General features: G+C 39.7%; 1 protein-coding gene across 5 annotated transcripts in view; it reads right to left on the reverse strand.

Annotated features, from left to right (window-relative positions):
- The window catches only part of caskb (calcium/calmodulin-dependent serine protein kinase b), a 142,778-nt gene that overhangs the window by 94,637 nt on the left and 23,053 nt on the right, over positions 1 to 25,088 (reverse strand). For all 5 annotated transcript variants that reach the window (XM_053637502.1, XM_053637501.1, XM_053637504.1 and 2 more), the window contains 7 exons: positions 18,860 to 18,972; positions 4,187 to 4,292; positions 3,948 to 4,025; positions 3,788 to 3,860; positions 3,291 to 3,393; positions 2,948 to 3,123; positions 1,440 to 1,562 (listed from right to left, as the gene is read on the reverse strand). In XM_053637502.1, coding sequence (XP_053493477.1) covers positions 1,440 to 1,562; positions 2,948 to 3,123; positions 3,291 to 3,393; positions 3,788 to 3,860; positions 3,948 to 4,025; positions 4,187 to 4,292; positions 18,860 to 18,972 — 772 coding nt within the window. The remainder of the gene's footprint in view (positions 1 to 1,439; positions 1,563 to 2,947; positions 3,124 to 3,290; positions 3,394 to 3,787; positions 3,861 to 3,947; positions 4,026 to 4,186; positions 4,293 to 18,859; positions 18,973 to 25,088) is intronic.

The raw sequence follows: 25,088 nt of genomic DNA on the forward strand, positions 1-25,088 counted from the left end.
TGCTGCGTGATCACACATGACGAAACGTGTGAAACCGCGTGAAAAAAACTTACATTCTTAAAGGCCATATCTGCATCAAAACACTCAGCTCAGTGAGGAGAATTGTGCTATGGGTACTCTATTGATGTCACATGCACGTCACATGACATCGTGTGCACATTATCCCTAAAAATAAGTGGAATCACAAAACTACCTCAACATAAGCATGTGACATATCAAAACACTCGGCTCAGTGTGGAGAATTGCGTTATGGGTATTCTACTGACATCGCATGCATGTGTCAAGTGACATGATGTCAAGTGCATGGTAACCCCCAAAACAAGTGGAATCACAAAACTACCGCAACATAGACAAGTGACATATCAAAACACTCAGCTTACTGAGGAGAACTGGGGTATGGGTATTCGAACTGAGTACAAATAAATACAATCATTACAGATACCGATACATGTCAAATATACGTGCAGCTGTATGTCAGTGTAGAATTTTGCATGAGCAAGCACCACTCACATTTTCATCAGAAAATGTAAATTCTAGTTATAATTAGTGGTTTACATAACTTGTCCCACTTGACGAGTTGAAAAGTTGAGGAGAGGTTTGCTATGACTTTTATAAGCGATCAGACTTGCGATATTCGTACCGTGGACAAAAAACCTGACATTTTCGTCCAACAGAGAATGAACAGGGAAAAAAACACTGGTGTTACAGCTCAGCTGTCATTCAGTTGACATGCTCGTATCACATATCCTCTCATACGTCTTAGGGAGTAGACCCAGCAGGTACACATTGCCTTTCAGAATTTTCTCCGGAAATGTCCGTAAAATGGGGTTTTTCCAGCCCCATTGACAATAATGAGAAATTTTGGAAACTGCCTGCAGTCCTGACCAGTCTCCGATTGAGAATGTGTGGTGCATTATGAAGAGTAAAATAAGGCAACGAAGGATCTGTACAGCACACATGGATGAATGGGGGAAAATTCTGTTTGTTAAACTTAAACAACTGGTGTCTTCAGTACCCAAACACTTAATAAGCGTTATTAAAAGAAAAGGTGATGTTACAAGTGATGGTAAACAGTCGACCCTCCCAACTTTTTTGGAGTGTATTGCAGTCATCAGATTTTAAATAAGTGTATATTTTAAAAAATAAATCAAATTACAAAGAAAAACATCAAATGTGTTAATGAGTTTTCAATATAGTACAGGGTGAACTGAATTTTCAAATGACTCTTTTGTTTTTTAATTTGCATTTTCCATACTCTCCCAAATTGGGGTTGCACTTTATCACATTGTTTGTTATCTTTCTACCAGTAGCTAGCTGTCTGTCTGTCATCCGTTCTTTCTTGGAATGAACTTTCTTTCTTTGAACCTATATTGTCTTTAGATTTAGGGTTAGCTTTATATTGTTTCACTTCATACCTAGAGTATATATCTATACTTTACTTTTAGCCAAGGGTGGTTGAGGGCTTCATAGACAGTAATCCTTTCAGCAGGGTCCAGCATCAGCATGCGCCGCACCAAGTCTTTTGCACTCTCTGAGATATGGCTCCACTGCCGAGGGTTCATCTGATGTAAACAAGCAGACACACTTCTGTGAGATATGGGTTAATTAGTTCCATTTGGTCAACTTCTATGTGTTATACAGCCCTAAAATCCACAACAGACCAATTTCAGTTAGACATGGTCTCTGATAAATGATACCTGATATCCCTAATACATCTTTTATGATACCTACATTTAAAAAGTTTCGAAAGTGAAACATAATGAAACTCTTTTTTTATCCCCTATATACTACTGTAGGACTGTTGCATTAACATATTGGATAAATATGCCTATATGATTGGGGTGATTACTATTTGTAATTTACAGTATATGCCTATAATTAATACATGTAGAATCTGTATTTTTATAGAAATATCCTTAAAAAAGTTAATTACTGTTAAAGAGCTATAGTGGTATGAGATGATGTATCATCATGACCCAGACTTAATCTTGACCATTACCAAACAGACATCATTGTCATACAGATACAGACACAGCCTAAAGCTGTTTTCAGAAGAAGAAAGTCATCCAGTCATGTCTAAAGTGGCATGCATGCATAAAAATAGTGGCGAAAAACACCTGGCGGAAAGAGCTGTTAATGTAAGTTATTTTCATTTGTTCTTGACTTATAAATAACAAATAACTGGTGTTGTCAAAGAATATTCATTCTGTTATGCCCAGTAGGACTTTATTCCGTCCAATCTAACAGACATTTGTTTTTAGTGATCATTAACTAACCCCAGCATCTTGTCAGTAATTTAGCAATATTGGGATGTATGCTGCCATTAAAGCATATAGCTTCATAATTTCATAGCCATCAAAGCACTATCTTCTAAGACCTGGAATGATGTGAGATAGCACAACATCAATAGAATAGAACAGAGAGGAACAGAACAGAACAGAAGGAAGCATTCCTCAGTGTTGGGTATGTATCGCGTAGTATACAGTGTATATACGAAATATGGTCTCTTCTGAGGAAAGGAACAGAGAAATGAGGGGGTCATGCAAGCTGGCCTTTTTCAACTCAATACAAAATCCAGGGAAATGGACGGTCTCAAGCAGAGTTGCTGATATTCCTCCATGTGATAAACAGAAAACAAATAAGTGAAGCCCTTGAAATATCCGTTGACCAGAGCTTAAGCAATAAATACAAGTAATTTAAATAATAATAAAACTTCTTTATTTTTCTTTTACGTTTCTTTTCAGAATTTTACCATTTCCTTTGTTTATTTCTTTAATATAACATACAGTACTTTTAGTTGAGACACCATAAAACAGTTTCATTAAATTAACAAGTTCTTAGACCATGGTCAGCGATTTTTACTTTAGAGGAAATCTAAAAAATAAAAAGGTCTAACTTACTCTAGTTAGGATTGTATGCTTGTGTAATTCTGAAAATACAGCTCTACCTTATATTTGCCTTTAATAATGCCCTCAAACAGGCGCTCCTTAGTGCCATAGAAGGGAAGGCAGCCACTGAGCAGGATGAAGAGGATGACACCACAGCCCCACACATCCACAGGCTTCCCATATGGCTCCCTCTTAACCACTTCAGGGGCCATGAAGTGAGGCGTCCCTACCCGCCCTACCCACACAAAAAAGACAGAAAGAAAAAGCTACAATTATATTTAATAATAATACTACTACTAATAATAATTGGGAAAATTACTTGGAGGTGGGGAACTCCTGAATGGCTTTATCTACTGTCCACAAATAGGAGGGTAGTACACATGCACCCGTACACATACATACCTCCAGCCACCAAGCCAGACTCGCCCAGCTGAATGGCCACCCCAAAACCACCAAGCTTGACAGGGGCAGAGTTCTCTTTAGATGCCAGGAGCACACAGTGAGGCTTTAAGAATAAAGCAGCAGTTTTGAAAGTTAAGGTATCAACTAAGATGAAGAGTGACATGAGCAGTGACATAATTGTTAAAAAAAGGAGCAAATAATGCACTATATGTGCAATATAATTTACTACAACCTTTGCCCTTAAATGCTTCAGCCATCTGAATGAAATACTAAGACATGGGAACAAGAGCAATTAAGATACATTCTCCTATGCCATTCTCATTCTCTTCCTTGTTTTATTATTTAATTATGGTGGTTTTGTTCTGGTAAATTCATCTCTTCACACTCAATCTGAAAATTTAATAAAGTAATAAGAAGGGCACTAGAGCAACAAACACATATGCAAGGGCTGCAGTGCTAACTGCAGCAAACAGATTAATACAGGAGAATAGCCTTACCTTGACATCTCGATGAATAACATTGTTGTCATGGCAGTAGCGTAGTGCTTCTAATATCTGACGCATGTAGTGGCTGAGGGTGGTGTGAAAGATGAGAGAAAAAGTTTTAAACTGTAAAGAGATTTTACAGAGATTTTTTCAGGGAACAAAGGCTACATACCTGGCAACAGCTTCACTATATACAAAACCTGCATCTGCCCTCTTCACAATCTCAAAACAAAGATCTGCACCATCCATACTACAAGCAGAAGAAAAAGAAAGAGTTACATTTTTACACACATCATGCCAATTACCAAGAGCAAGACAGACAGACAGACCGACAGACAGACAGACCGACAGACAGACAGACCGACCGACAGACCGACCGACAGACCGACCGACAGACCGACAGACACTTACAACTCAAAAACCATGTAGAGCATTCCATCTGAGCTGTAGGTTTCCAGGAGTTCTACAATGTGAGGATGCTTCAGCATATGACAGATACTAGCCTCTCGCTTCAGATCTATACAGGGAAGAAAGAAAAAAAAAAGACAGAACACACATTACTATCGGTTTAATAAATATATTTTTATAAAGCCCATTGTCTGCTCATTTCACACTTTCTGTGTCTTCGATGCAACTGCTTATTTATCAATAATCAATAAAATGCCCTTTGCATATGTGAGTGTGTTGTTATCAGTGGGAATCCTCAGTGTGCACACAGTAGCAGCCTGAATGACATCATCAGCTCCATTGTGCTAAAGGCAGACAGGTTGATGTCACTCTGTTATTTCCTAAAAGGACACTAGAGGGGGCAAAGATGTGTTCTGGCCCTTACTCAGATTGCTGCATTGCACAGTAGACCATTGTTTGAGAAAACTGACAGAAGGCATCATATAAGGTCTTCCTTAATCTCTGATTCCACTTTGATTCCCCTTTTCCCCTTCCTTCAACATTTTCCCCTTTCCCAGAATCCACAGTTTTTTTTAGTGTGCTGAATAACTGAATTTCCAAAACGTCATCATTAGCCTGGTGAGGAAGCCGTAAGCCGGCTGCAGAGTTCAACTTTCTGCATGATGATCGACTCAGTGAGAAACACATTTTAACATTTTTCACATTCACCTTTAATGTATAATGTAATAATGATGCACATATACTTCAAGAGTGGCAACATACCAGTGGCAGGCAATGCATTTATGGCTATGGGCACAAAAAACTTTAACCTAGAGTGATGTTTTTTTTGTCCACAGCAAATCAGACGATAGGTAGGTGTCCATACGGAACTTAAATAGATTTCACACACTACCTGAACCTGGAACTTCATATTTACCTAGTTTCATTGGTTTGATGTGACATGCACCAGCAAAGACAGATAAGTTAAGTAAAGACTGAAATGCAGCTTCGATATCAGATGTGTCAAACTCAAATTCGGAGTCTAAATTGCATCAAACACAGCAGCCAGCATTTCAGCACTGCAAGATGTGATTCTAGATAGGTAACAGTAGGTACTATGGGCCGTTTCAAGATTATTTTTTGCACAAGGCGTGGAGCTGTGTTTGGCTCACAGGCCTTTGTTTTGACAGCTGTGTTATACATTATACACAGCTCTATTCAAATGTAAAACAGTGGACAAAAGAGCACCTTCTGTTTATTATGTGATGGAGCTGAATCACATGACAATCGGAGGCCTATCACAGGGTAATATACAGATCTCCATTTTCCCCCATTATAACTATTTTCACTGTTTTTATGTGAACATGAAAAATTTATATTTTTGAAAAACACTGACATCCCAGTGTGATCCTGTTGTAACAGTGCTAACTCTGTTACCTGATTTTTGTAAGATAAATTTACTACACACCACTGGAGGCACTTGTGTGGTGGTACAGCGGGTTTGTCCACTAATCATATGGTGGGCGGTTCCATTCCCAGCCCACATGACTCCACATGCTGACGTGCAAGACACTGAACCCCAAGTTGCTCCCGATGACAAGTTAGCGCCTTGCATGGCAGCTCTGCTACCATTGGTGTGTGAGTGAATGGGTGAATGAGACACAGTGTAAAGCACTTTGTAGAACTGCTATGGTTATTTAAAAAAAAGGCACTATATAAGTGCAGACCATTTACCATTTACATGCAAATGTATATACACAGGTATCTGAACAGAAGAAGTGAGTTGGTTTCATGGCATGGCAGGGGCAGTTGGCAGCACTGGGCTGTGACTGGAGCATTGATGGAAGGAAGTGCTAGTAGTTCTGGAACAGATCCAGAGATGGAGGACTAAGTGTTTGGCGAGAGTAGCTGAGTAGGTGATTGGAGTACAATTGTTAATCGTAAAGGAAATCAAACTTGCACACATGAATCAGGAACTGATAGTGAAATAGACGGAGTGCCTACACGGACAAGCAAGGAGAAATTTAAGGTACTGATGAAATTTGCTGACAATACTAAAGCGAAGAATCCAATAAAGATTAGCAAAGTGCTAAAAAAAAAAAAAATCTTTATGTGAAAGAGCGTGCCAAGACCTTGAGAAATGGAATTCTCCTAATTTTCTGCAAGAATGATAAGCAACAGGAAGTAGCACAGGACATAAAATCACTGGTTGGCCAGTCGTTAAGGTGCACAGTCCCGAGTAAGAGGACTTCGTTTAGAGGAGTAATTTCTGGAATTCCAACTGATGTATCCACATACTCCCAGCACAATAAACAACAAAGAGCAGCACTGGTGGGGGGGGGGGATTATGTGATTGAAGCACAAAGCTAAAAGACCGAAGTGCGTACGTACAAAGTAGATAGTTGTAAAAAGCACTATATACAAATTGAAAAACACATGAGCAACCTCCTGTGTGCATGCACAAATGTTATGCGCAAAGTTAATTTTGTAGAAATTAACACAAATTGTTATCTGAAATGCTTCTGTTAGGGTGACCATACATCCTCTTTTTCAGACCTTAAAAAAGCGTCCGGCAGGAATTTCTAAATTTGGCTTTAGTTTCATTATGATGTGTTTATGGTCAAATACTGCAATGTGTGTGCATATTTGCATTGTTTTAACCCCTCTCTGTAGTTCCTGGCTTCTCGCACACCAATTGATCAATTACAAAAGGCTTGCAGCAACTATTGACCAAATTCCTGCCTCTAAATTATTAGCCTACTCTCAGCGAACGTGCAAAGGTGAAGCGCTGTTGTGTACGGCATCAAACAATTGCTTGACAATGGCAGCAAATGACATCTGTCCTGAGTCGAAACAATGCCCATGGCCATATAAGGTCATTTTTACTTTCAAGTTATCACATTGCTTTGTATTACATGGTCATTCAAAGGTGTAAATGATGGCAGAAGGTACAGTCTGATATTTTATTGTATCCCATGGATATTCAAAAGAATGTAGAAAAAAATGTCAAATGTGAAACCAATTTTATTGATATATATTTATGTGATGCTAATAGTGTGTCTTTCAGTGTATTAAAGTCTGCATTCATAGTAAAATGCTATTAAGACTGTAAAAGTACAGAACGTTAGGGAATATCATATGCTGAGGCTGCAAAAAATGTGAAACAGACAGAATCTGTTCGAGAAAATGGGCCAGCAATCATAGTAGATCAGTTTGATAAACCATCATCAACACATCGTAGAATAAATAAAGATTCTCTAATTGTCAGAAAAGTTGTTTATGTCGTAATACACTGTTCGTCAGAAACTGATAGCAGAACTGAGAGGATCAAAATCATTATTAAGGCCACTGAAAAATCTCTACAGGTTAAGGGGATCACTTTGGAACAGGCAAATGAAAAGCTTTAGTGTCAAGTAGTAGGTACACCGGCAGCATTTGGAGGCTCATAATGGTATTAACAGTAATACAGTGGAACGCAAGGAGCTTAATGGCAAATGGGCAAGAATTCAAAAAGGTTGTAGAGGATAAGGGACACAAGCCACATGTTCTGGGTAAACAAGACCCCATTTTAGAAACCCCATTTTAGACTTTGGGATACAAGGATATGCAACTATTTGAAGGGATAGGAAGAGAGGCATTGGAGATTGGGTGGCTATATTTATTAAAACTGAAATTAAACAGAATTATAGAAGTGAATGATGAATCTGAATCATAGTAGAGGTATTTTTAAGAGAACAGGTGATTAGCTAAGGTGATTAGCTATTATAAGCCATGTAATAGGCTAGGCGTTGAAAATATGGGAACGGGTAATCAGAAAGTGAAATGGTGCAGGGATTTTAATGCACATAATACTTTACGGGGAAACGGTAGCACTGATCATAATGGTAAGATGACAGAAGAAAAATGCTAGATCGGAAGGGATTGGTGTGTTTGAATGACAGAAGAGCTACTGGAATTGATGTGGCCCAGGGTGGTTACTCTTCTATTGATTTAACACTGGTGTCAGAAAGTCTGGGATGTTGTATGTGGGATGTTTGGGAGGACTCTACAATAGGTAGTGATCATTTTCTCATTTATTATAAAACAGGCTTGGATGTAAACGAGATTGTAGAGGAGAAGTAAATGGAAATTTGAATCAGCACACTGGGAGGCATTTATATGCATAAATGATCTGAGTTTGTAAGAGCTGAGTTTAAATGAGGAAATGGAGGATGTAGAAGGTTTTAATGAGAATTATTCGAAATTTTGTATAATACTGCTGAAGAAGTTATTGGAAAAGTAAAGGGACAAAACGAAAGAAATCAGTACCATGGTGGACAGATTTATGTAGCATAGCAACACAAACTAGGAGCAGGGCATTCAGAAAGGTTAGGAAGACATTCTTATTTGATGACCATTTAGTATATAAAAAAAAAATTAGAGTTGCAAAAAATAATTATTGGAGGAATTTCTGTAATTCCATAGGAGAAGAAGTACATGTCAATGAAGTATGGGGCATGATTAGGAAGATGGGTGGATTAAAAAGAAATTTTTGTGTACTTGTTCTAGGGCTGCACAATTAATCGGATATCGATCACGATTACGATTTTGACTGCCCACGATTAAATGAACATGTTCGACTGCGATATTGACGTTTAAAGTTCGTCCTCCGCTCATAGAAAACTCCGCTGTTTTCTCCACTCAAATCAAGCGCTTCCTAAACTTACAGCCAATCACATAGAGCGGCGCAGGGCTGACGTCATTTTGTAGTGCCAAAACCCTGAAATGGTGTTAGCATTTTAGCGCTCGAGCAGCCAGTTTCTGTGCAAGCTCCAGTGCTTGCGCGAGTGGAAATCATGACACTAGCACGATGCTAAATGGCACTACAGAGGTTGTCGGGGACATTAAACCTCATCACACCGAACAGGAAAAAACTTTACAGATAAACTCAGGGCTCTACAGTGCGACCATTTCACTCGCATTTGCGACTGAACAGTACTTTGTGCGACTGTGAATAAATATTTATTCACAACGGTGCAAGTGACCTGTTCGGAGTTGTATAATACAATCGGAATGAAAACTACAGGGAGTCCAAAATGCATCTACACCGCGCAACAGTTACTTTCACAATGCTTTTCATCTCCTCAGTCAACCAAACAAGTGTGGAAATACTGCAGAGGAGCCATTATGATGACGAGTAACACTGTACATCATCTGCTTCTCTCAACTCTCCGATCTCACAACCGCCTTCTTTTATTGATCACACACTATGTTCCTAAATTCTGTCATAATTGACAAGCTCGTTTTCTAATGCCTACTTGTGTGTTATATTGTACCACATTAATGCTACCATCTCTTAAAAAACAAAAAAACAAAACACGAAACTTCAACTGTGCTCCTAAATTTTTGTAATCTCCCAAAAGAAACTGTCTTGCGTCTCTCCTCCTGTAAACACTGTTATTGTCTTTTCTGCATTCGCCTAAATTGTTTTCATTTAGTTGCATATTGTTACATTTGATGCATATTTTCATTTAGTTGATGGTATTTTTATTTTTTTACTTATTCTATATTTTGGGTAAAATTTTATTTATATTTTGCTTCTACGAGATGATGCACTTTAAGTAGGCCTACCAGTTGTATTTGATGCAAAGATTTGTACATTAACAGTAATGTAGCAGAACATGTAGGTGAAAGCAGTGGTCTGTTTATTTAAATGTGAAAGTGCAATAAAAATATGTTGTCCCTAAAATCAATGAATAATTGTGATAAATAATCGAGATCTCAATATTGATCAAAATAATCGGGATTATCATTTTGGCCATAATCGTGCAGCCCTAACTTGTTCTGAATAATGGGGAAAGAATAACTGTGCCAAATGTTAAAAAGGCAGAATTGCTAGCTGAGGTGCTTGTGAAAGTACACAGTAATAATAATATATCAGAAGAAATGAAAATAGAAAATGTTCATGAAAGTAGAATCTAAATATCATGGTAAGGAAAAGGTCTTCTAGTGATTCTTTTGATGTGGATTTCTCAATATATGAATTAAAGAGAGTTATTGGGGGAGTTAAGAAAACATCTCCAGGCAAGGATGAGATATGCTGTACAATATTTAACAATTCACAGTTATTATACAATATTACACAATACAAAATATACAATAATTTGTGTCTGTACAGTATAATAAAGTATGGAGCACAGGTAGACTTACCCCTTCATGGAAACATGGAGTTATTGTCCCCATTATAAAGCCAGCCAAGGACAAATATAATGCTGTTAATTATAGGCCAATTATATTAACGTCAAGCTTGTGTAAGATAATGGAACGTACGATTGTATATAAACTAAACTATATGCTTGAAAGGAAAGGGAGTATCTCACCACAGCAGAGTGGATTCCATAAAGGACAAAGTACAGCAGATGCTGCTCTATGTTTAGAGACAGACATAAGAAAGACACAAGTAAACAAAAATGGTAGCAGGTGTGTTTTTTGATATTGAAAAAGCATACGATATGTTATGGAAGGAGGGTCTGTTAATAAAATTGGAACATCTAGGTGTTGTTGGTAGAATGTTTAATTGGATAAAGAATTTTATGCTGGATAGAACAGTTTAGGGGAGGGTTGGGTTACTATATTCCAAAATATGCAAAATAGACAATAGTACCTCACAAGGAAGTGTGTGCAGTCCAGTACTATTTAATATCATGATAGATGATATCTTCCAAAATGTTCAAATAGATATAGGAAGACCTCTTTATGCTGATGATGGTGCGATATGGAAGAGGGGTCGAAATATATCACATGTAATTCATGTCAAACAAATAGCAGTCAACGAAGTGGAGAAACAGGCCAATAAATGGAGTTTCCAGTTATCAGTGCCTTAGACTCAACTGGTGTGTTCTACAAAAAGAAACCATATCCCAGAAAAAAAAGTGAAACACTATGGTCATGTGGTTGAACAGGTAAAAACTATAAGCTATCGAAGATATGGATGGACTTTCAGGTCACATGTTCAGAAGCTGGCAGATAAGTGTAAAAAAGCAATAATGTATCAAGATGTTTAGCAGGAATTAAATGGGGTAGTAGTCAAAGAACCATTCAAACGAATTTATAGTACACTGATCAGGTCAGCATTGGAGTATGGGTGTATGACTTAAGGGTCTGCATCACTATCCTTGATTAGGAAAGCTGAAGCAGTACAGGCGCAATCATTAAGAATATGTTGTCGGGCTTTTAGATCCTCTCCAGTGTCAGCATTGCAAGTGGAGGTAGAAGAAATGTCCTTGTGTATTCGCAGGTTAAAGTTGTCAATAAATTATTGGGTTAATCTGAAAGGACATTCTGAGACACACCCAGTTAAGAGGGCACTGAGGGAGTGCTGGGAGTATGGGAATAATAATATCAGAAGTTTTGGCTGGACAGCAAATAAGGATGCTCAGACTCTGGGTATCAAAAAGTGCTTGAAGATAATGTGAGGACATCTGTCCAAAAGTGGACCTTTCAACAGGATAATGATCCTAATCAGACTCACAAATCCACCAAGGAATGGCTCAAAAAGAAGAAATTGAGGGTTATGGAATGGCCTAGTCGAAGCCCGGATTTGAATCCCATTGAACCATTGAAATGTGTGTGTGTGTGGGGGGGGGGGGGGGGGGGTGAAATGGGCAGTACATGCAAGAGAACTCTCAAACATCTTGCAACTGAAAGAATATTGCATGGAAGAGTGGTCAAAATTTCCAGCAAGCCAATGTCAGAGACTGGTGGACAATTATCAAAGAATAGCAGGTTCAGAGTTCGACTTCACCTATAAACGCGAGTATGCTAAATATTCATACAAATAAACCTGGTAGATTTGTACTTTAAAAAAGTTAAGCATATGTACTTTAATAACTGCACTTTACAGCGGTCCATTTAGAGTTTTCATATTTTATATATATATATATATATATATATATATATATATATATATACACACACACACACACACACACACACACACACACACACATACATACACACACACATACACAAACTGACCTAATTTTCCATTTTGCAGAGGAATGAGGACGCTATCGATCACACTCGTCTGTGTGCACACAAATGGCCAGGATGGGAGTTTCAAGAGCTTAAATAACTAATATAACGATGTACACCTCATATCATTCTTGTGGATTTCCATTATTGATCAATAAGACAGATCTATTTGAAAATATTAAAGCAAGACTATTTTATCTTTGAAAGTTAACGTGTTCTAATCCTAATAATACAACAATAATAATAATAACAATAATAAGAATAATAATAATGAACATACAGCAGGGTAAAAAAAACTGTAGCCAACTCTTGGTGGACAATGTACTCTTATGAATAGGACCTTTGGCCAATAAAAGGAACAAAGTTTTTTATATATGCACGGAGACAAAGAAATCCTTTATAACTGAGCATGAAACATCCATAGTCAATAGTTATGTATCCATTAAAAACTAATTGCTGATAAAGTTAAAAATTAGAAATCAAGTCAGATCCATTGGCCACGGTGCGTCAATTGTGAGCACAGAGCAAAACAAATAAACTGCCATCTCACAAAGGTGCAGCTTACATAAATACACATCTTAGACATCGAAGTCCGCTCAGCATACGCATCGCATTTCTTATGCGATGACGGCGCCTCATTAATTGGCTCGGCAAGATGACACAGAAGTGTGTTCCAAGGAACATTTTTTTTTGGTCCCGTACACCCTTCATCCTTTCAAAACTCTCACTCTGAAGGGTAAACCCTTCGAAGGGATTAGGGCAGTGGTTCTCAACCCATCAACAGAAATGATTAGTTCATGTCTCGAGTCTTCGGGTTCGAGTCCTTCGTTCATCCCGTTTCCGATATTGCATGGTGCACTGCCTATACGGTGGTCACCCGAAGAACAAACGACTCGAGCCCGAAGACTAGATGTGAACTAATAATTTCTGTTTCCGGTAGAGAACCTACGGGGACGTTGCAGCGCATGCGCGGTCAAAAATGAACGAATCACTCTGTGAGACAACTCGTTGTTCCCGAATCATATTAAAGATTCGTTCAAAATGAACAAATTGTTCATGAACGACACATCACTAGTCAGTGCAGACCAGTGTTTCCAACTTAGAGACTTTTCAGACTCCTTTAGCGACTTTTATTTTTTAAAGCACCTAGCAACAACTCTAGCGACTTTTTGGACAAACCTTAACAACTTTCCAAATGTCACCAGTACTGTCCTGCAAGCGCAAGGTCTTGCTTTCCCGCTGCACTCTCACCTCTCTCTGCGTCTGCTCTGTTCAGCCAGAGATTTAACAATGTACACAAAAAATAATTGTACACAAACAAAACCTCCAGAGTCAATCCTGTGATTAAGAAACTTGGTTTCCTAGTTTATTTTGTTCTAACGTGTATGTGCTAATTCCAGCGTCATATCACTTTGTAGATGGACTCTTTATTTGTGCTTTATTTCTTGGTGTGGAAGTAAAAAAAACCCTTTCATTTTATGTTGGATTTTTCACCACTGGCCTTGTGGATCCCGTGACAGAGATTTAGGATTATGTTTTTCTTTGTTGTAGATTACTGGAAGACACTGACTGTTCATTTGAACCTGGCTTATTATGTTGGCTTGAGAAAGTCAATATATTGTTTTGCTTTATAAGCTTATTATTATTATTCTGAGACTCAAAAAATTTAATTGCTACGCCTCCAAGAGCTTTCAAAGTAAACGCACCAAACTCAGCAGAGACCTGTTCTGACTCGAGTTGGTATGACTTATCTAATTTGATCGAAATTACAGAATTCCCAGTACGGAAGCTCAAAATGGCCAATATTCCCATTGACTTGCATTACAAATTTCTGACTGTTATAACTCATTGAGCTTTCAAACTACTTCCACCAAACTCTGCACAGTCCTTCAGGCTGATCACACTGGTCAGGCTCTATTTATCCAAACTGGTCGGACTCCCAGTATTCCTGTTGCGGATGATCCCAAAAAAAAAATCCAAAAAAACTCCCATTCGCATACTTTGACGGAACGTTCAGAGGCTGGCTCCAACTGTCACAGCACACCTGAGTGTCACCTCCATGCTGTGCTACATTACTGCTAATGTACAAATCTTTGCATCAAATACGACTGGTAGGCCCACTTAAAGTGCATCATCTCGTAGAAGCAAAATATAAATAAAATTGTACCCAAAACTAAAAATGCCATCAACCAAATTAAAATATGCATCAAATATAACGATATTCAACCAAATGAAAACAATTCAGGGCTATACAGAAAAGTCAATAACAGTGTTTACAGGAGGAGAGACGCAGACAGATCACCCAGTAGAGTTCCCTCGACAAAAACCCAACAGGATTTTCACATAGGCTTTTGGATTATTGCAAAAAATAATCTCTGTGATCAACAAAAGTTTACAACACTAACACGTTCTGTCCATCAAGATCATTTTCACAAATAAACACAACTTTTATGTTAATAAAAGCCTAAATACAATCTCCAGAAATAAACAGCTAACGCTATAACCGAACTACACCACGGTCACTCGACTTCAACGTCACCATCACCAAGCTTCCCAAAACTTTTCCAAACTTGATTTAAATCATTTTCCATAATACAGATTTACTCTGTGGATGAATCTTCATCCATGTTTTTTGGGGAATTGTGCACAGCAGACCTGAACCAGTTTATCTGCAAAGACTTTTCCTGTTCAGAGTGATGTTTAATTTCCCCGACAACCTCTATAATCCCATTTAGCAACATGATAGTGTCATGATTTCCCCTCGCACAAGCGCTGGAGCACGCAGCGCGCTCTTTTAGTGACATTGACTTTGTTTACTTTCTACATGTGCATTTGTTATGATTTCTCTCCTGTCTCCGCCCCTGTATTGTCATTGGTTGATCCCTTATGTGTCATCATTAGTCTCAGCTGTTTTGTGTTCACCCTTAATTACGTTTTCATTTAAACCCCTCACGTCTCTTTGTTCGACGCGAAGTATTGTGTCAGTTTTCCCTGTACCAAGCTTTTGTCCATAGTTTCAGGTCTCACAGTTTTGATCTTGTTCTCGACCTCGTTGTTTGATTCTTGTTTAGTCTTGTTTGGGCCTGTTTGCCGATCGCCTGATCTTTTGCTTGTTTTCGACCACACTATTGTCTCACGTTTTGTATTTTTCTGACTCTCTTCCCTATTATCTGAACTTGCATCAATCCTAAACCCTCATTACGTGACCGTCTTTTTCAATACATGTAAAATCTTTTTTTTTAAATCATGAGTGGGGTTTTACTGGAGTATTTTATGTCATAGAATAAAATGTGAAAATATTTTGAGCTTGTGTTCACCACAGATCTTATTTCAGGCTTTTAACCAAAATCCCATTCAAAAAAGCCCATTCATATGGGATGGAACCGGAAGGGCTAAAATGCTAGCTCTATTTCCGGGTTTTGGCGTTACAAAATGACGTCATCTCTGCACCACTCTGTGGTGACTGGCTGTAAGTTTAGGAAGCGCTTGATTTGATCTGCAGTGGAGTTTTCTATGAGCAGAGGACGAACTTTAAACATCAATATCGCAGTCGATCATATTCCTGTAATTGTGGGCAGTCAAAATCGTAATCGAGATCGATATTTGATTAATTGTGCAGCCCTACTTGTAAGTAGGGATGTCACGAGAACTGATACTTCGGTACCAACATTCTTAAAACGTGACAGTTTTTTTGCAGTAGCGTTAGCAACGTTTGTAACGAAAGTACCGAGGTTGCGATTCTTCCGGACCTGAAGGGGGTAGCAAATACATGCTGCTTTAGTCGGTCCACAAGTGGTGAAGAAGAAGAGGAACGCCTACAAGCACACGGGAAAAACTACAGAAGATTAGCTTAGCTTAACAAGTTTAGCTCCGCCCCGACTCGTTGAGAGGAAAAGAGAGGAAAGCTAGTATCGGTTTCCGGTTTGCAACCGATGCTATCGTTCATTTCAAACAAAGCGAGGAAACATCTGGAATTTGGCGAAGCACATGAAAGACGGTCCTATATTATGTTTGTTTGAGGCAGCTGCATTGTTGCCGTGAAACCAGCTAACGTTATGCTCCATGTAATGTTAGCGATAGCCAGGTATTTGTTAATGACGCTAACGCATTGCAACGTTATAAACTACCTCCGAATGGTCCACCATGCATCGCCATTCAGCCCGTGTCCTGTCAGCTAAGTTTAGGAGTGCACTCATTGTCAGACAGTGTTTCATAACTAAAATACCCCCCCCTCTCTCTCCCCCCTCTCTCCCACTCTCCCCCCGCCTTTCTCCCTCTCCCCCTCTCTCTCCCCCTCTCTCCTCACTCCTCTCTCCCCCCTCCCTCCCTCTGTCTCTCTCTCCCTCCCTCCCTCTTCCCCTCTCCCTCCCTCCCTCCCTCTTCCCCTCTCCCTCTCTCCCTCCCTCCCTCTTCCCCTCTCCCTCCCTCCCTCTTCCCCTCTCCCTCCCTCCCTCCCTCTTCCCCTCTCCCTCTCTCCCTCCCTCTTCCCCTCTCCCTCTCTCCCTCCCTCTTCCCCTCTCCCTCTCTCCCTCCCTCCCTCCCTCTTCCCCTCTCCCTCCCTCCCTCCCTCTTCCCCTCTCCCTCTCTCCCTCCCTCCCTCTTCCCCTCTCCCTCCCTCCCTCTTCCCCTCTCCCTCCCTCCCTCCCTCTTCCCCTCTCCCTCTCTCCCTCCCTCCCTCTTCCCCTCTCCCTCCCTCCCTCTTCCCCTCTCCCTCCCTCCCTCCCTCTTCCCCTCTCCCTCTCTCCCTCCCTCTTCCCCTCTCCCTCTCTCCCTCCCTCTTCCCCTCTCCCTCTCTCCCTCCCTCTTCCCCTCTCCCTCTCTCCCTCCCTCCCTCCCTCTTCCCCTCTCCCTCTCTCTCTCTCTCCCTCTCTTTGCCAGTATCAGCCAGAGGAGGATGTCCTCCAGGAGAGTTTTTCTATTTTATTTTTTTACCACACCGTGGTATCGACTTTGGTATCGAGTATCGTGTACTTTTGGTGGTATCGGTACCAACTACTAGATTTTTTGCATCGTGACATCCCTCCTTGTAAGAGTAGTTTTTTGTAAAATGAGTCCACCCAGAAAAGGCAAACGGGAAAACACAGAAGCCAGGTAGCTGGAACAAAGGGAACTCGGGAAATAAGACACAAAAAATACATTTCACAAGACTTTGCAAGCATACCAAGAAAAACAAGAGAGTATAAGTAGACAAATTAATTAGGAATTAAACACGGAGACTGCTCTGCTTTCCGTCACTGAAGCCTTACGACTAGCAAGAGCAACCTATAGATCATCTGTCCTCATCCTTCTCGACCTCTCTGCTGCTTTCAACACTGTGAACCATCAGATCCTCCTGTCAACTTTCTCCAGACTGGGCATCACCGGAACGGTCCTGCACTGGGTGGAATCCTATTGATCAGACAGATCCTTCAAGGTATCATGGAGGGGAGGTATTTCTGAAACTCAGCAACTCACAACTGGCGTTCCACAGGGGTCAGTTCTGGGTCCACTGCTCTTTTCTATCTACACTACATCTCTAGGGCAGGTGATTGAGTCTCATGGCTTCTCATATCATTGCTATGCTGATGACACCTAGCTCTATTTGTCCTTCTAGCCTGACGATCCATCCAAGGCCTTGATGCTCACGTATAAGACCTTGTCTGGAACAGCAGCCCCCTACCACTCCTGAAGGCTTACGTTCCCTCACGCAATCTGCGATTAATCAACGACCAACGCTTAGTAGTGCCTACTCGGTGTGGCTCAAGGTCCCTTTCAAGAATATTCAAACTAACTGTTCCTCAGTGGTGGAATGAACTTCCAATCTCAATCCAGACCACAGAATCTCTCACCATCTTCAAAAAACAGCTAAAGACCCACCTCTTCCGTGAACACCTAACCAACCCATAAAAACAAATAAATAAATAAATAAATAAATAAAATAAAAAAAATTTACTCTGGCACTCACACCTCTACTCTGCGCACTTTGCTTCTTCTGGAATTCAATTAATGGATCTTGTATGGTAGCACTACTTGTATTGTTCTCTGCTTGATATATCGCTTTGCTTGTATTTTCTCATTTGTAAGTCGCTTTGGATAAAAGCGTCTGCTAAATGAATAAATGTAAATGTAAACAGATAAAACGTGGGTATAATGGAATAACACGCACAAGACATAACCAGGGGTGGAGACAGGACCAGGAAATAAAAATACAGAACGTCACAATAAGGGCACGGGCTGAAGCACCATGACCTTATGGCAAAGTACATATAAAGTGAATAGGAAGCCATATGGGATTCAGCTTCATTCCTCTTTGCAGGGCTTAAATATATAAAAATATATTCCTTTGCCAAGAGTAGAAGGTAGATTGGTAGAAGTAGTTGTTAGAAGTATAGGCCTAATATTTGACAAACTAGTCTGTGCCCTATTCTAGAAAAGAAAAAGGTTTTTTTTTTTTTATATGAGCCACACAATAGAAAATGCTTGAAGTTATGCAATACACAGTTGTATGTATTATACTACTTTACATGACACTTTGTTTAAGTGGAGAATTACTAACATTATTATCTGTTAAACGAAAAAGTACACTAAGATTGTATAATCTAACCTTCCTTTATTGCATATTATACGGTCATCGCAGAATCCATCCAAGCTGTGCCCGGGATATGCGTGTGTGTGTGTGTGTGTGTGTTTCCTATATAAACTCACCTTCTGTGCTGAGTCCAGGGCTGGAGGTGAAACTGGCCACATCCACAATCTTCACAGCAAACTGCTGTCCTGTGTCCCGGTTAATGCATCTGCGCACCACACTAAATGGCCCCCTGGGAAAGACAGACATGGAGAATTACAGACTGCTGGGCTTAACAACTAACTGCAACGGCATGTCAGGAAAATCTGCAAAAACCTGCATGCTGGCAAATAAAGTGCAGTCTCTGTGTGACAGTGCAACACATGAAAAATAGGCTCTGTACACAAGACTAAAACAAATTGTAAATAGTAGTGTGACATATGTTAAGATAAGAGCAATGTACAGCTGCCTGAAGGGACTGTCAGCAGATGAAAATCAGTAATGAAGTCACAGTCACTCCTAATTACTGAACAGGAATGCAGGCCTATAAAAAGGACAAAGTGAAATATACAGTGCTTCCAGAAAGTGTTACTGTTGCATCAAATTTAAATATATTTAGGGCTGCAACAACTAATCGATAAAATAGATAATTAAAATAAACGACAACGAATTTAATTACGGATTAGTTGGGTCTGTGACTTCACAATAGTGAAAAATGCATTTCAATGAATAAAACACATCTGAGAAACAGCGGAGATCACAGACTGAGCTGCTGCGGGAAAACTGCACGGTCCAGGTCGTCCAAAACATGAGAATGTTTTATATTAAGCGCTTCAAACAAACTCAGAAATTTATTAATATGGCTTGTTGTGACGGACGCTGTGACAGTTGCGTGTGCTGTTTAATGTGTTCCAGACATGTTTTCTTCAGCGCAGTAATGACATTTCTACCTTTATAACCTTATCTGTAAATGTGAAAAATTCACGCCAGTATTTCCATTTTACATAAAGGCTCATCCCGAGTCTCCAGGAAACTTCACTGAATGAGCGCGAGTCCGAGCATGCGCGTCAAACAGCGCACAATAGAAAGGAAGCGCAATAACTCTGACTAAAATAATCATTTTGATCAAATATGTTGTTTGATGCTTTATTTAGAAACAAAAGTAATTGTTTATGAGGGCAGTAACTGTAATGCGGTTATAACATGTAATTGTATATAAATATAATCGTGTCCTACATTTACAGAATAAAGTAACGTCACTGTGTTCAGATGAGTGAATGTGTGTGTTACTGCAGAATATTCAACCTCTCACCAGTTAACACTTTTAGTGCTTGTGTTTTTCTTTTTCAGTATTTGTAATATAGTGATTTAACTTCTGCTTTAAAGCTTGTAGGCAATCAGTTGTTTTTTTTTGTTGTTGTTGTTTTCAAAAGATAATATAGCCTACATAGGTACATTTAATACCTTTTTCATATCCTTCAATTTGCACAATGTTTGAAGGACAATAATGGGCAGAATGTAAAATAACTTTTTTTTTTTTTTTAAAACAAAATACAGAAAATAAAAATTGACCATTTAATCCAACTAATCAAGTAATCGAAGAAATAATCTACAAATTAATCGATTATCAAAATAAACGTTAGTTACAGCCCTAAATATATTAGATTTTTTTTTCTGCTCCTTTTGAAGTGACTCTCTACAAAAAGTAAAATGTAAAAAATTATTTAGAAAAAAAAGTTAAAAAATATAAAATCTACACGAATAAGTATTCAGAGAGCCGATATTTATTGCGCTGTCCTTTTGATGCAATTACAGATGTGAGTTGTCTCAGATAAGTCTCTATGTGCTCCACTAGATGGATCACTTTGGTGGACAACAATTTTTAGGTCATGCCACATATTTTCAATTGGATTTACCCTGTGATGTCTGCTCAGGTTCTCCTATTTCAGTGTCATAGCTGGCCTCTTGGACGTTTCTCTGAACATTGCTCTTCTTGGCTGACAACTCAATTTGGAAGGACAGGCTGATATTGGCAGTTTCTGCATTGTGCCATATTTTTTCCACTGTGTCATAGTAGAAGCTTCACGGCCAGTTCTTTGGTCTTCATGACAACAGAAAGTCAGCAATATTTATTATGCAAGCATACAATCCAACAGGTGGATTTAAAATAAACACAGGAGTACCTTGTTTAATATATTAAATGTAAGCTCTCAATAATGTTCTAGTCCCAATTTAAACTGCTAAATACGTATTAATTAAGCAGTTTTACATATTTTTTATTCTAAGGACATCTAAATAATTTATTTAGTTTTATTTCTGCAGAGATTCTGTGGCAGCAGGGGCATGGTTGAGCATCAGCTGCAGACAGAGCGGAGGCAGGTTGAACCCGGTAGGTAACACATGATTGTCACCTGTGTGTAATCCTGGCGAGATTACTTATATGTCGTTGGTTTGTGTTATATAGAGAGCACTGTGAACCAGAGAGAGAGGGGACAGAGATGACGGAGGTCACACATAACACACATGCATGGCGGTGTGTGAGCTTGGAAAGTTTTGATGAACTTGAGTGAGGCAGAAGCCCCAAAATATTGGGACGTGTTTTATTTATTTATTTTCATTAACTGTTGAAAGCATGCCAGAAACTTAGCTGTATAAATGAAGCGAACCTGAAGCTCTATTAAAGTCCACCTTATGCATGAGTCCTCCTTCCCCCCATTTTCAGAAACCAAGTTCTACAGTGATGCCGAAACCCTGGAGGAGGTACCAGATGCCATCATAGAAACTTCTCCACTTAGCGAGGTTGTTAGGTCCCTTGCCAACCTCCAATAGATACAACATCAGACCCATCTTGTCCTCCACCAACAACAGCAGCAGCTATTTGAGGTCATCATTCAGAAGCAGGCCTAAAACCGCTAGGTGCTCCTGATGCTGCTGCAACCAGCCACACCTCCAGCAGAAATGTTGCAGCCATGATGCTCACAAAGATGTCCTCCAGGGATGATCCGTAGGCCTTTGTGGCACTCTTCGGATGTGGGGCAGCTGCATGAGGATGGCCAGAGGAAGAATGGGCCCTATGCCTCCTTCTCTTGCTGTCGGGGTAAGCCCAGCTCACAGCTGCCACTGTGTGTGCGATTGGAGTACCAGACTGTGAAGAAAGAGATGCAGCAGCTCAATGACTCCTGTTGATGGTGGGTGCTGGCTGAGGAACAGGATGCCGAAGGAAACCTTTCTGCCCTTGAGGTCTTCTTCAAACGGTGGATTGTGATACCTTCCCCCTGCCCTATGGAGGTTACTGGTGATGTCACCAGCTGTTGGTTTTGGGTTTTTCTTCACAGCTCTCACAATGTTTGTCATCAAATGCTGTTTTCCTTGCCCGACCTGTTCCGTGTCTGGCTGTTAGCACCCCAGTGGTTTCTTTATTTTTCAGGACATTAAAAATTGTTGTATTGGCGATGGCCTTTTGGCACTGATTGATTTTGCCTCTTTCCTCAGCTTCAAATTGGCTTGCTTTTCTCACACAGACAACACTCTGGTCTTCATGTTGGGTTGTGCTTTTTAACAACAAATTCAGTCTTCACAGGCACAACCCAGGACTCAAAAACCAAGATTAGATGTTCAGAACTATGAACTGTTTAAACAGTCAGTCTAATAGGGCACACCTGGGCAACCAGAAACACCTGTCGGCCACTTATTCCAATACTTTTGACCCCTTGAAAAATGTGTGGGTTCAAACAAAAAGGTGCCATGTTCCAAGCTGTTTAACGCATCTAGATGTAAATATCAGGAAATGAAAACTAAAATTCTGATATATCATCTCATATTCATCTTTTGATCCCAAAGCCCCAATGTCTACAAGATGTGGCCCAATTCACCCTGATCCCCTGTGAAAACCGCCTCTCACAATCACAGAGAGCACAGGTTGCAAGGGGAATTTTCCAATGTGTTTTTGCCTCTACCCAGTCACACAGATCTCACCACATTAAGACTCCTCCAGGCGTGGTTGTATGCAACAACCCCTACCGTTTAAATTAGCACAAAAATGTGGTTCAAGATGAACTCAAGTCTATGCTTGGGCATAATCAAAGAGTCCCATAGTGATTGGAGCAGCCCTGTGGTCTTAGTGATCAAGGCCAATGGGTCGGTCTCTTTTTGTGTGGACTTTAGCAAATAAGGAGTGTCTGGCCATCAAATGGGTGGTCCTCACCCTTAAGTACTACCCACTGGGGCACTCCTTTAGCCTCTGTTTCAACCTTGACCCCCAATCCAGTGGCTCCACTGCATGAAGGATGCATGAATCACACGTTGGTATCTGGCACTTCAGCCATTCAAGTTCAAGGTGGTCAACAGGGTGGGGGCACACATGGTAGTGGCTTTGGGGCGTGGTCGAGCATCAGCAGCGGATAGAGAGGATGCAGGTTGAACCAGCAGGTAATGCATGATGATTCTCACCTGTGTGTAATCTTGCAGGTTACATATATATGTTGTGTTTGTCTTTAAAAAAAACACTGTAAGCCAGAGAGAGAGAGAGGGGGACAGAGCAGACAGAGGTCAGAGTGTGAGCTTGAAAAGTGTTGATGAACTTGAGTGAGGCAGAAACCATGAAATATTGGGACAGTGTTTTATTTTATCATTCTTTACTTTCTTCCCTCTCATCTGGACATCAAAAGTACCATTTCTGACCATTTTTCGGCTGAAAAGTTTTGGTGGCCACTAGGGCTGCAATTAACGATTCTTTTCATAATCAATTAGTTGGCTGGTTGTTTTTTCGATTAATCGGATGGTGATGCACGAGCAGAAACATGTTTATATGCAAAATGCTCCACTGTGTGGAAGGGGCAGGGGAAACTGGTGCAAGCTGCTTAAAAGTTTTAGCTTAATTTAAGTTTATTGTCATTATATGCTGTATTTGTGCGCTTGCAGTGTAAATTCTGTCGTTTATTATAACGGAAGTGATGTGTTAGTAATGAAGCCATGTTGCTGATCATATTAAAAGATAAAAAGTGATCATCTTAAAGTTCACAGCTGCCTTTTACCACGAACATTACATGCTGGAAAATCACTAATGACACATTTAAGTCCATTAAATTACCTTTGTTTTAATGTTAAACATGTCTAATGTTTCAGGTAACCATGCAGCAAAGAGACTAGCAAACCCTACAGTTCCTAGAAATAATTTCCATATAGTCAAATTCAGTGTATTCCTATGGGGAATAAATCATGAACCCGGGAGTCTTGCAATGCTATTAGCCATCATTCACCTCAACTCTGTCCGACTTCTGTAAATAAAAGCAACATAAAACAGAAAGCAATGTAGGTGCACTGAAAAATGGAAAAGAAGCAGCCAGGTAAAGGGAAACGGCATGAAAAAGAAAAGCCCGCCAAGAGGATCCTGCAAACACAGCAAAATAACTGATATTTATAAAGTAACATCAAGAGTAAAGCAGGTTTGATCTCCAAACACATAGTCACTGTTATATAATTAGGCTGTATAAACCACAATATCTCATTACCGTTATTAGGCTATACAGGTGATTCCTTCTGAAAGTTAATAGATATTTCTCAGTGAAGGCTGTCTCTAAGAAACCTCAATATAAAAAGGAAACATTTTTGTAAGCTTTAAGCACCGTCAAGTCTGCATATAGCCTAGGACTATTTAGGTAACAGGTATAACTTAATGTAAACTGAAAGTAGTAGCCAACATTGATGGTCAGTGACTAGCTAGCTAGTTAGCAGTTAGCCAGCTGTGACAAAAGGTAGACCTACACAAACAGAAATATTGCAAATTAATAATCAATCAATTAATTAATTAATTCCAGCTATTTGTCACAAAGACCAGACTAATTTTTTCAATATTAATATAGATATCTTGCACTAAAGAAATATCATGATTTGGTATTGTAGCTACATGTTTGGGTCATTTAGAAAATCACTTTTAATATGCCCACCCACTTGTGGGACTGAAGGGATCACTTTCACAACATTTGTTTTATTGCTGTTAAAAGTAATGCAACTCATGCTTTTACTTTGAGATACACTCAATCAAATTATTAAGAAGCCCGTTCTAAAACCAGGTAAAACTGTGCATTCAATGATGCATTTCTGCTTACAACTGTTCACAACTGCAAAGCGTGGTCATCTGAGTTAATGCAGCTTTTCCGTCAGCTTGAACCAGTGTGTCTATTCGCTTTCATTAACGAGGTGTTTCCAAGCCTAACTGGCACCAACTATACCCTGGTTAAAATCACCTGAAGGAACTAACTGTGCCTTCATGATTTTATTCATTGAGCTACTGCCTCATGAAAGGTTGATTAAACATTTGCATGAATAAGCAGATCTACAGGACTTCCTAATAAATTGGTCAATGGTGTA

The sequence above is a fragment of the Ictalurus furcatus genome, chromosome 12 (assembly GCF_023375685.1).
Source record: "Ictalurus furcatus strain D&B chromosome 12, Billie_1.0, whole genome shotgun sequence".
Classification (NCBI taxonomy): Eukaryota; Metazoa; Chordata; class Actinopteri; order Siluriformes; family Ictaluridae; genus Ictalurus; species Ictalurus furcatus.